The sequence below is a fragment of the Schistocerca serialis genome, chromosome 4, assembly GCF_023864345.2.
Source record: "Schistocerca serialis cubense isolate TAMUIC-IGC-003099 chromosome 4, iqSchSeri2.2, whole genome shotgun sequence".
In the NCBI taxonomy this organism is placed as follows: Eukaryota; Metazoa; Arthropoda; class Insecta; order Orthoptera; family Acrididae; genus Schistocerca; species Schistocerca serialis.
Genome location: NC_064641.1, coordinates 754447815 through 754461330, shown reverse-complemented (window position 1 = coordinate 754461330; position 13516 = coordinate 754447815). Strand labels below are relative to the sequence as shown.

The 13516-nt window shown below is 38.2% G+C and overlaps 1 protein-coding gene across 1 annotated transcript in view; it reads left to right on the top strand.

The window, feature by feature from the left end:
- LOC126474748 (dynein beta chain, ciliary-like) overlaps positions 1-13516 on the top strand; it is a 734368-nt gene that overhangs the window by 463432 nt on the left and 257420 nt on the right. Inside the window, exons 48-50 of the mRNA XM_050102225.1 lie at positions 3503-3696; positions 4387-4606; positions 6141-6302. Of these exons, the coding sequence (XP_049958182.1) occupies positions 3503-3696; positions 4387-4606; positions 6141-6302 (576 nt within the window). The remainder of the gene's footprint in view (positions 1-3502; positions 3697-4386; positions 4607-6140; positions 6303-13516) is intronic.

The window sequence follows — 13516 nt, the reverse complement described above, 5'->3', positions numbered from 1 at the left end:
GCCATCCCCCTCCCCCACCACACACACACACACACACACACACACAAACACACACAGTTACATTGTGCTGACTAAATACACAATGTAAGGACTGCTGTTAGGCAGTTAGACTTGGTTAAGGGGTTCTGTCAGTAGGGGCAGGTGCATGGAGAAAAGAGGTGCTAGAGGATGTGGTTGCAGCAGGTTAGCAGCAACTGAGGCCAGGAGGATTATGGACCTGGCCTCAATCTCTGTGAAACCCCTCCACTCAAACCCTCTTCCCAACAGTTTCCCCTTCCCCAGTTCTATCTCTCCCTCCCAGTCCCCTCCCCAATGTCAGTGTCACCATATGCTGCATGAATTCCCTTGCTCCATTGCCCATGTGCTGCATTCCTGTCATGTGCACCTGCTCTCTCTCCCTCCTACATTTTCTATCTCACACAACTGCTGCCTTCCTCGGAGCTGTCATCCACCCATCTAAAACTCTCTCTCATACTCCATGCCTCTTTGCTCCATCCACCCACTCCACCCAACACAACCCTTCACCCTACTGTACATGCCTTACTGCAGATTCAGCATTGTGTATTTAGTCAGTACAGTGTAACTCTCTCCCTCTCTATCTGTGTGTGTGTGTGTGTGTGTGTGTGTGTGTGTGTATGTGTGTGCGCGCGCGCGTGTGCGCGTGTGTGTGCACGTGTGTGTGTGTGTGTGTGTGTGTGTGTGTGTGTGTGTGTGTGTGTGTGTGTGTGTGTGTGTGTGTGCGTGTGTGTGTGTGTACTCTAGCTCAGAAAAGGTTTCATCAAAAAGCTAGTGAAGTTTTCATTCCTGTTGCTTGGCCATCGATGACTCAACATAGAGTTTTTACCTTCACTATTAAATTATTGTTATATGTACCTGATATGTTCTAAAATGCCACGCATAAATATGAGATTTTCTTGTGCTCATACCTCAGGTTCTATTGATGATAAAAAGATAGGATCAAGTGTTTTGGAACACTCTTGTGCTAGAGACAATTTTGTATTCCCGACAGAAGGATCATCTTAGTGTCACTATCCTACAGTAAAAGGTCAAAGTATGAATATTACACACCTCCTCTTGCTTAGGCAAATGAAGCAGATCAGTTGGTTCTTTTTGGTTTTGATATGGTCTGAGCTTGACAGAACTTATGGACAGACACTATTAGTTAATGGGCAGTTCTGTGAAAAATCCCACAAAAAGGATTTTTTTACTCTTATTTTAGGCATCGCCAGCAGACCAAAACCCAGTCCAGGATTCCAAGATGGTTATGCACAGCAAATGACTGAAATTTTTGTGATATATTCCTGAGATCACGATCTTGAGCAACCTTGAAAACTTTCTTGACATCGTCGCCCATTTCCAAGACACAGAGGTTACCCTATTTCTACAAGCAAAATCTGGCATGAGACGAAATCTAAATAATAAATAACCAAAGCAAATAGCTCAAATTTTAGCAGTATATTCTCTCCCCAGTTTCAAAAATCTTTATCTGTTATTGAGAAACATCCTAAGCTTTGTTTTTTGGGACCCAAAACTCAGCTGCAGTTTTTGAGATGACTATGCACAGCAAATAGCTGCAATTTTGTGTGTGTGTGTGTGTGTGTGTGTGTGTGTGTGTGTTCGTAAGAGCCTGATCTTGAACAACCTTGAAAATTGTCTTCGTATCACAATCTGTTTCTGATATACAGAGATTGTACAGATAAAAATAGGTGTGAGGTGAAAATATAGTTTACAAAGTGACTTAGGATGGAGAAATATACTGTAAAGTGCCTCTGTTATCATCTGGGAACCCCATGTTGTAGTACTGGAGCACATGCAAAAATTTTTTGCAAGTAGAATCCGGCCTGAGCTGTATAATTAGTTTGACTAATACAGTTCTTTTCATATAAGTTACTTGCCCTGCTGAAACAGGGAAAAGAAGGGAACAAACAGAAAAATGCTCCTATCAGAGCACAAAAAATTCGAGTATCTTCCTGTTTATGTAAAAGACTGTCTGAAAAGAGGGTACAACTGCCTAATTCTACCTTCCTCAGCACCATTAAGAATGTTACCAAAAATTCTGGCATGCAAACATATACACACTTGCTTGCACTGAGAGAAGAAGACAATGGCTGCAGCAAAATGATGGAAAAGTAATAAATGCTGGAAGATAGTTAGCAGTGGGTGTGTTATAGAAAGAGCAAAGGAGACAATGGCGCTGTGAGAGAAAGAGAGGGGCACCGTGGTATATTAGCAGTAAGAGAGAGCAAGAGGGAGACAGTGACAGTGAGGGGAGACTGGGGCAGTACGACAGAATGAAGGGAACTGTCTCTGTGACACAGAGGACAGAGGGAGAGACAGACAGAGATAATGACAATGAGTTGGGCTGAATGACTGAGTGAGAAAGGGGAACTAGAAGTGGATAGGTATGAGTGACTTACAGTGCTGGACTAGTGGGTATGTGTGAGTTAGAGTTAGGGGAGCTTATGTGAGTTTGAGGTGAGTTGCATGTTAAAAAATACACAAATATGTTTGCAAGCCAAAATTTTGGGGAAATTTTTTAAAGGTGCTCAGAAAGGTAGAATGAGGCAGCTGCTACCCCACATTTCACCCAGAGTCTTTTAAATAAACAGCAACATATTCATGTTTTTCGTATTCCGATAGGAGTATTTTTCTGGTTGCTTACATTTTGCCAGAACTTTCAGTGCCATATTTAAAAGAACTTAGACCAGTAGCTCAGTGATATTTAGTAGTATTTTATCAGTGTATCTATTCGCCACTCAATGCCTTTTCCTTGTTTATTGTTAATTTATGCCTAATTAGTCTCACACATATTTTACAGTTTTAAGGTATTATTTTAATGCAATATTAAGTAAATTTCTGAGTGATGTAAAGTGGTGCAATTACATATCATAAGAAAATACAGTCATCAAAATTATAAATGAACTGAAAATATAATATTAATAGATAATATCTTTTTACCAAATAGAAAGGCATAGAATGACAGAAAATGCTAGCTTTCAGAACCAGGTGTTCTTCCTTCTGTCAAAAGAGAGGTATTGGATGATAAGAGACTGCGTAAGACTTAAGGAGATAGAAAAACTCTCCGGAAAAGTCGTATAGATAATCATCTTATTTTTCCCTTTCCCTTTCATCCTGTCTACGCCCTTTGACCCATAGTCATGGATGACTTCCCCTTTAACCTTTTTATATTTGTAAATCTTAGCAGTCTCTTTTTTGTCCAAGATCCTCCCTTCTAATAGAAGAAGGAACTGTCAGTCTTACTATGTGTTTACAAATGGTGGTGCTAGGTGAAACGTCCACATTATAAATAAAAGAAACACAGGAATTATCATAGTTTGTAACTATGGTCTTAGTATTGGTGATCATTTTTTACTGATGACCCAGCACTGTGCACAACATATTAACAAGGACAGGCAAACACATGAAGACTGAATTTTACGTTATGTATGTTCCCATATTAAATGCATTTGTGTTCTAAACTAATGATTATTTTGCTTCACAGGTAGATGCATATGGAACAGTCCAGCCACATACTCTTATTAGACAACACCTGGATTATAGTCACTGGTATGATCGTACAAAACTCTCATTAAAGGACATTCACAACTGTCAGTATGTGGCATGTATGAATCCCACTGCTGGCAGTTTTACAATCAACCCTCGTCTTCAGAGACATTTTTGTGTGTTTGCTGTCAGGTATGTATTTCAGCTAAATGCCATCTTTTCTCTAGAGGAGCATCTTGGTCATATCACTTATAGATAATGACATGAAAATTGTTGAATTCTGCAGTGAGTTTTGGAAATATCTGTTGTAGAAGGTAGTTAATTTTAGAAAACAATCAAGAACTTTGGAAATTGTGAAAATTAATTATGTCAAATTTCTTTTCAGTGCATTTGAACAGCATCATATATAATGTTTAGAGAATATTAAAACGAAATACAAATCCACTGATCAGAAATTATTTCATATTTCTTTCATACAGTAATATTTAATTGTGTTAATCCTGCAAAGTAACTAGGTCAATTTTCATTTCAATCTAGAATAATTATATTATAAATAATTTGGAGGGTATTTATAATGAAATATATAATTCACTGTTTTTATTTTACCTTACTTTCATACTGTAATATTTAATTCGTGTGAGGTAGTGTTATTACATAAAGGTCTTAAAATACAGTTTGTCCTTTCACACATAACTGCAGTTATGTTTCTTTTTTTAACATTTATTTTCAATAATTAGTTGTACACACATTTTCAAGCATTTCTAATTGTGTGATATGAATTACTCATTCAGTCTTTGTATTGTCATCTGTTGGTTACTGCTGAAGTATTCATTACAGATTACATTCCCTGATTATTGTATTTTCTGTTTTGTATCTTTGCAGTTTTCCCGGGACAGAATCACTCAACACAATTTACCAGTCAATACTGTCACAACATCTGACAGATCCAGATTGTCGCTTTCCATCAACTGTTTGGCGCCTCACTGTCAATGTGGTGTCTGCATCGCTGATACTACACCATAAAGTAGCACAGGTCTTCCTTCCAACAGCTGTTAAGTTTCATTATATCTTCAATCTCAGAGATTTGTCAAGTGTATTTCAGGTATTATCTCTTGATATTTATGTTTTGTGAAATGTTATTGTTGCCATTGCTGCAAAGTAAAACACTCAGATCAAACCTTGAAAGGGATTATAATTGTAGTTTTTATAGAATTTGACGTAGAATCACCTACTTGACATCTCACAAAATATGGAGCACTGTCAGTATTAACAGACACATTGACGAAAATAAGGCCAACTAAACTATGGGACATTGAAATTTAAGCTAGTTCCTTCATTAGAAGCCAGCAGGTAATAGAGACACACTGCAAGAAAGCAGGCATGAACTTCTTGACACTTTGTGATTGCCATGCCGTCTTGTAGCCCTGACCAGGTTGCAAGTTGTGTTACAGTACCATTTCATTAAGCTTAGTTTGCCATAACCCATATTTTTTTGACATTTTGATACCAGCATGTAGAGACTTCTCAGAATATATGCCACACAAATTTTCTTTAAATTCAGATACTTTTTTTTAAGTTGTTTGTTCTTGAGCAAAATTTTTAGTGCAACTTGGTATTAATAGGCTAAATTAAACCAAAATATGCATTCTATTGTGTGGACACATCTTTGAAAACTGTTAATATCATTGTTGCAGAGATAATTAAGTTTTTCAGTTTTCTTCCCGCCGAAGCCATAATCGAAGAAGGTCAAAGACCTTTTGTATCTATTTGTAATCCCTGAAACTTGGCCCATACAGATTTTAAGAGTAATGGAGGTGAATGAAATTATGTATTTGTAAGTTGTATGTAACATAGAATAGAATCCTCTGTATGTAACAAGTGGTTTTTTGTAGCAAGGATGCAACTGGGCAAACTGTCAGCTATTTTGGTGGAATCAAAACATGGTTTAGCTTGATGTCAGTGTTGTAGAGGGAAGACAAGATGACATTGTTAACCAGCTACTTTGCTAAAGGCATATAGCAAGATTTTTTGTAGAGCTGTAGACTGGGATGAATATTGAGGAGTGTCAGGTTTGTGTTGCATTGATGAGACACTTCAAGTGTGTGGAACTCGTAAAACAAAATCACTCATGACTAGGACCAGTGAGACAGGTTTTGCACACTCATATTATGAGTGGTACTAATGAACGAATTGGCTCTATTGAACTGAACCATATTTCAGACATTTGCGAAGGTAGAGAGTGAATTTACGCTTATGTGGCATTTTATTTTTGTGCAGGAATGTTTGAACAGATATTTAAATGTGTGAAATTTGTGTTTCATTTATATAAACTGTTAGTGCATTCCATATCACACAGAGTTATCATTCAAATGCGCAGCATCAAGTTAATTAACAAATGTAATAACTAACTTCTTAGTGTCTTAAGGCTGCTCTTCTTCATTATTTCATTATTAAAATGGCTGAAATTCTCAACAAATAATGTAATTTTTCTTATCTAAATTTGGTTTGTTGCTAGCTCCAGTCCTTATATTGATTTATTGTATGTTGCCTAAAACATTTGACACTACAGTTGTGTTTGCAGCATTGTTCATCATATCCCTTGCAGAAAACATAAATTTATTTTATACTTTTTATAGGGGCTTCTGTTCAGTCAAGGAGATTGTGTGACTGCACCAACTGATTTGGTCCGTTTGTGGATGCATGAGACACAAAGAGTTTATGGGGACAAGCTCACAGATGAAAAAGATATCGAAGCATTTGCAAAAATGCAGCTAGACATTGTGAAGAAAAATTTTGAGGTATGAAATATTTTCTGATTACTTTTAAGTAGATATGAAAATAAAATTCTCAAAAAAAAAAAAAAAAAAAAAAAAAAATGTTGTGAACCACCAGTATATTGCAAATGTGTGTGGACTCAGATTCAAAGGGTGCAGTGAATGGTAAAATAAAACTTGACACTAACAAAAAAAAATTTGCAGAAATAATTTTCACTCTGCACCAGAACATTCACTGTTTTGAAACTTCCTGTCAGATTAAAATTGTGTGCCAGACCAGTACTCCTATCTTCCATGAGTGCTAGTCTCACAAGACATGCAACAAAACTTTTGTGAAGTTTGGAAGATAAGAGATGAGATACTGGCAGAAGTGAAGCTGTGAGGGCAGGACGTGAGTCATGCTTGGATAGTTCAGTCAGTGAGAACTTGCCTGTGAAAGGGAAAGATCCCAGGTTCAAGTACTGATCTCGCACACCGTTTTAATCTGCCAGAAAATGTTTAAAAATTATCTAAACTGTGCAATCAAGATAGTGTGTGAGGAGTGTTTCTGTATGACAGTGCACTGCAAGTTTCAGCTGGTCCCAAGCAAGTTCAGTCAGGTTCATGTCAGCAGGTAGTGCAGGCTGTTCCATTCAGTACATTAATTCTTCTTGGAAGAATTTGTTTGTGAGGTGGGAGCTGTGTGCTTTTGCATTATCCTCATGAAAAATGAACACATTGTTGACATGTTGACTGTATTGCTGGGCAGTTTATTTATTTAGCACCTATTTTATCAAAAGCATGATATAGGAATGCTCTTGCAAGACAAACTGAGGAGCTGCTTGATTGAGAAATAGTGGCTCTGGTCTCGTAAACTGATATACAGCCGGGAGAGCAGTGTGCTGACCACGTGCCCACTCATATCCGCATCCAGTGATGCCTGTGGGCTGAGGATGACATGGCAGTAAGTTGGTATTGTTTGGCCTTCATTGCCTGTTCAGGCAGAGTTTAGTTTAGCTTATGATATAAGACTTGTTAAAATACAAGACAGTATAAAATTCTACGTATAAGTATGTACAAAATATAGGCACATGTATATAAGGGCATGCTAACAAATAATACCTCCAAACTTCTTATTCTGTTCTCAATATTGGTTGAGATATTACTTGTTATGCATATTACTCAGTCGACTTTACCGCTTTGCTGGCACAAGTTACAACACTATGCCACTAGAGGACTCCAAATTGTAATGTGTAACATTGCAGTATGTAACATAACTACGTCAGTGCATGAGAAACATTGTGCTATAATCCAGTTTCTAGCCACAGAAGAGTTCATCCACACATGGAACACCATTTCCTTCAGCATGACAATGCCAGACCACACATGAATGCTGCGACATCTGCACCAATCAGATTTCTTGGGTTCACTGTCATTGATCATCCTCCATACAGTTGTGTTGAGGCTGCATCTGATTTTCATCTGTTTCCAAAACATAAAAAGCACCTTTCAGGACTTCACTTTCATAGTGATGAAGTGGTGCAAGAAGAGGTGAGTTTGTGGCTATGTCAATAAAGTCAAACATTCTAATGTGATGGTATCAACAAACTGGTCTCTTGTTGGGGGAAATGTGTTCATCACCAGAGTGTCTCTGTTGAGAAATAAACATATAGACGTGAAGAATAAAGATGTGTAATGTTAATAAACATTTGTTTTATTTACAAAGCTTTAAGAGTATTCACATGAAAATTTGCAGACATTACTTTCCGGCATGCCCTCGTAAGTTAACATTACATCTAGACTAATAGCTTCCTTATCAACACATACTTCTGTTTTATTCTCCTTGGGGTACCTAAGTGCCATAATTTGTAGGTAGCAGTCATCAGCTATTGTTTTTGACCATAGGCAACCACTACAAGACACATCTTAAATAATTTATGTCTCACGATAGTGGTTAATGGTCAAACGATGTTACTGTGGTGGCCAACTTCCCAAGCTGAAAGCCTTTCTTGCAATATAATGACAATATTGCTTGATCTCAGCTTGAAATTACCCTTTGAGGCATGCTGACTGACTGAACAATGCACACAAGCTGGAAAATCCCATTTACAATTGAGGACAAATTGCCCTCCTCTGATTTGCTTTGAGAATACAGGTTTATTTTTACCTGCACTACATAGGTGGCTGTACATTGTACTTTTGGCCAAAAGAGTAATTGAAAATAGGTTTATGGTATCAAGAAAATGCAAACTAAGCCAGTTACGAGGGTGATACAGAACTTTCTTGAGAAGTTTACAGGGTTGTTGTACTTGTGTGAACAACACATAGTGCTAAAGTAGACTGTATGTAAAGTTATTTACCTGTTATTTTGTGCCATATGCCTTGACAATGACAATGATCAGCTTGTAGTTATTAATTTTTATATTGAACATTTCACATAATATAAGAGTGATTTACCAGAGTTTTTAAAGTGGCTGTACAGACAGCAGACTTCGCAACCTTACATTGTAATGGTTACCACAGTCTAACTGACATAGTAACTGCACATTTTAACTACTCAACATTGACTTACTAATAACAAAGTGACTGTACTGTTTGAACAGTGAGTGCAAATGAATAACTGAGTGTCTGAATTGATTGAATATTTGTCTACCACTGACTCTTGCTTTGTCCACGACACATATGTAAAGATGCACATATTAAAGAAAATTACAATTTGCTAAAATACTAAGCTATTCTGTTTTAAATATTAACATAAAAGATGGAAAATGAAAAAGAACAAAGATATAATAGGCAATGAAGTATGCTTGTGTTTAACTACTAGCTGTAAAATTAGATATTGCCGAAGTATTGGCACTATTTTATGGGAGCTCTGTTTAATGTGCACAGGGATTCCCAATATTTGCCAAAAAGTGAAAAAGTTAACTCTTGTAATTGGAATAATTAACAAACTGACAGATTATTTAAGTAAAAGCACATAATTTCAGAAACAGGAAAATAAGGGCTCCGCAACTGTGTGACTGGATTTTGGAAAGAAATACATTTTAAGATTACAACATTCTGAAGCATGCAAATTTTGAATACAAATAACTTTTGAAATATAGAGGTTTTTGAAAAGTAAAACATTTGTTGAAAAGTGGAGAATGAAATACTTTAGATGGGTTCTTCCTGTTGGATAACTGTCCATATCATAAGGCCAAACTCATTCTACACTTGTTTGAGGTCTATCATAGTGAACTAATGTTGATTTCTTGTTCATAATATTCACCTGACCTGAAACTGGTGGAGCACATTGTGGACCCTATTGGGATCCAGCTCTCCACCCACTAACCAACAGCCTGTAATTTATGGGTATTGCATGACCTGAGCATAGACATTGTAAATAACTTTTAGCAAGATTGAATTCTGAAGTGCATGTTGCCCACAGGTATCGTAAATCAATATTTAAATGGGATGTTTTAATATGAAACAATGTACTGCTGTTGTTGATCATCTTTATATTGTACAGGGGGTAATGAAGACTGATGAAATAATGCCTGAATAAGGATTTAGTAGTTCTGTGTAACTCTCATATATGTCCGCCCCATGAACCATGGACCTTGCCGTTGGTGGGGAGCTTGCGTGCCTCAACGATACAGATAGCCGTACTGTAGGTGCAACCACAACGGGGGGGGTATCTGTTGAGAGGCCAGACAAACATGTGGTTCCTGAAGAGGGGCAGCAGCCTTTTCAGTAGTTGCAGGGGCAACAGTCTGGATGATTGACTGATCTGGCCTTGTAACACTCACCAAAATGGCCTTGCTGTTCTGGTACTGCGAACGGCTGAAAGCAAGGGGAAAGTACAGCCGTAATTTTTCCCGAGGACATGCAGCTTTACTGTATGATTAAATGATGAAGGCGTCCTATTGGGTAAAATATTCTGGAGGTAAAATAGTCCCCCATTCGGATCTCCAGGTGGGGACTACTCAAGAGGACGTCGTTATCAGGAGAAAGAAAACTGGCATTCTACAGATTGGAGCGTGGAATGTCAGATCCCTTAATCGGGCAGGCAGGTTAGAAAATTTAAAAAGGGAAATGGATAGGTTAAAGTTAGATATAGTGGGAATTAGTGAAGTTCGGTGGCAGGAGGAACAAGACTTTTAGTCAGGTGACTACAGGATTATAAATACAAAATCAAATAGGGGTAATGCAGGAGTAGGTTTAATAATGAATAAAAAAATAGGAGTACGCGTAAGCTACTACAAACAGCATAGTGAACGCATTATTGTGGCCAAGATAGACACGAAGCCCACGCCTACTACAGTAGTACAAGTTTATATGACAACTAGCTCCGCAGATGACGAAGAAATTGATGAAATGTATGATGAGATAAAAGAAATTATTCAGGTAGTGAAGGGAGATGAAAATTTAATAGTCATGGGTGACTGGAGTTCGAGAGTAGGAAAAGGGAGAGAAGGAAACATAGTAAGTAAATATGGATTGGGGCTAAGAAATGAAAGAGGAAGCTGCCTGGTAGAATTTTGTGCTGAGCTTAACTTAATCATAGCTAACACTTGGTTCAAGAATCATGAAAGAAGGCTGTATACATGGAAGAACCCTGGAGATACTAGAAGATATCAGATAGATTATATAATGGTAAGACAGAGATTTAGGAACCAGGTTTTAAATTGTAAGACATTTCCAGGCATAGATGTGGACTCCGACCACAATCTATTGGTTATGAACTGTAGATTAAAACTGAAGAAACTGCAGGAAGGTGGGAATTTAAGGAGATGGGACCTGGATAAACTGAATGAACCAGAGGTTGTACAGGGTTTCAAGGAGAGCATAAGGGAACAATTGACAGGAATGGGGGAAAGAAATACAGTAGAAGAAGAATAGGTAGCTTGGAGGGATGAAGTAGTGAAGGCAGCAGAGGATCAAATAGGTAAAAAGATCAGGGCTAGTAGAAACCCTTGGGTAACTGAAGAAATATTGAATTTAACTGATGAAAGGAAGAAATATAAAAACACAGTAAATGAAGCAGGCAAAAAGGAATACAAATGTCTCAAAAGTGCAAAATGGCTAAGCAGGGATGGCTAGAGGACAAATGTAAGGATGTAGAGGCTTATCTCACTAGGGGTAAGATAGATACCACCTACAGGTAAATAAAAGAGACCTTTGGAGAAAGGAGGACCACTTGCATGAATATCAAGAGCTTTGATGGAAACCCAGTTCTAAGCAAAGAAGGGAAAGCAGAAAGGTGGAAGCAGTAATTCCCCCCCCCCCCCCCCCCCCCACCTCCCCTCAGTCTGCTGACTGGTTTAATGCGGCCCGCCACGAATTCCTTTCCTGTGCTAACCTCTAACCTTTTCATCTCAGAGTAGCACTTGCAACCTATGTCCTCAATTATTTGCTTGAGGTATTCCAATCTCTGTCTTCCTCTACAGTTTTTGCCCTCTACAGCTCCCTCTAGTACCATGCAGGTCATTCCCCCATGTCTTAGCAGATGTCCTATCATCCTGTCCCTTCTCCTTATCAGTGTTTTCCACATATTCCTTTCCTCTCCGATTCTGCGCAGAACCTCCTCATTCCTTACCTTATCAGTCCACCTAATTTTCAACATTTGTCTATAGCACCACATCTTAAATGCTTCGATTCTCTTCTGTTCCGGTTTTTCATGTTTCACTACCATACAGTGCTGTACTCCAGATGTACATCCTCAGAAATTTCTTCCTCAAATTAAGGCCGGTATTTGATATTAGTAGACTTCTCTTGGCCAGAAATGCCTTTTTTGCATAGCGAGTCTGTTTCGATGTCCTCCTTGCTCCGTCCATCATTGGTTATTTTACTGCCTAGGTAGCAGAATTCCTTAACTTCATTGACTTCGTGACCATCAATCCTGATGTTTAGTTTCTCGCTGTTCTCATTTCTACTACTTCTCATTACCTTCGTCTTTCTCCAATTTACTCTCAAACCATACTGTGTACTCAGTAGACTGTTCATTCCATTCAGCAGATCATTTAATTCTTCTTCACTTTCACTCAGGATAGCAATGTCATCAGCGAATCGTATCATTGATATCCTTTCACCTTGTATTTTAATTCCACTACTGAACCTTTCTTTTATTTCCATCATTGCTTCCTCGATGTACAGATTGAAGAGTAGGGGCAAAAGGCTACAGTCTTGTCTTACACCCTTCTTAATACGAGTACTTCGTTCTTGATCGTCCACTCTTATTATTCCCTCTTGGTTGTTGTACATATTGTATATGACCCGTCTCTCCCTATATCTTACCCCTACTTTTTTCAGAATCTCGAACAGCTTTCACCATTTTATATTGTCGAACGCTTTTCCAGGTCGACAAATCCTATGAAAATGTCTTGATTTTTCTTTAGCCTTGCTTCCATTATTAGCCGTAATGTCAGAATTGCCTCTCTTATCCCTTTACTTTTCCTAAAGCCAAACTGATCGTCACCTAGCGCATTCTCAATTTTCTTTTTCATTCTTCTGTATATTATTCTTGTAAGCAGCTTCGATGGATGAGCTGTTAAGCTTATTGTGCGATAATTCTCGCACTTGTCAGCTCTTGCCGTCTTCGGAATTGTGTGGATGATGCTTTTCTGAAAATCAGATGGTATGTTGCCAGACTCATATATTCTACACACCAATGTGAATAGTCGTTTTGTTGCCACTTCCCCCAATGATTTTAGAAATTCTGATGGAATGTTATCTATCCCTTCTGCCTTATTTGACCGTAAGTCCTCCAAAGCTCTTTTAAATTCCGATTCTAATACTGGATCCCCTATCTCTTCTAAATCGACTCCTGTTTCTTCTTCTATCACATCAGACAAATCTTCACCCTCATAGAGGCTTTCAATGTATTCTTTCCACCTATCTGATCTCTCCTCTGCATTTAACAGTGGAATTCCCGTTGCACTCTTAATGTTACCACCGTTGCTTTTAATGTCACCAAAGGTTGTTTTGACTTTCCTGTATGCTGAGTCTGTCCTTCCGACAATCATATCTTTTTCAATGTCTTCACATTTTTCCTGCAGCCATTTCGTCTTAGCTTCCCTGCACTTCCTATTTATTTCATTCCTCAGCGACTTGTATTTCTGTATTCCTGATTTTCCCGGAACATGTTTGTACTTCCTCCTTTCATCAATCAACTGAAGTATTTCTTCTGTTACCCATGGTTTCTTAGCAGCTACCTTCTTTGTACCTATGTTTTCCTTCCCAGCTTCTGTGATGGCCCTTTTTAGAGATGTCCACTCCTC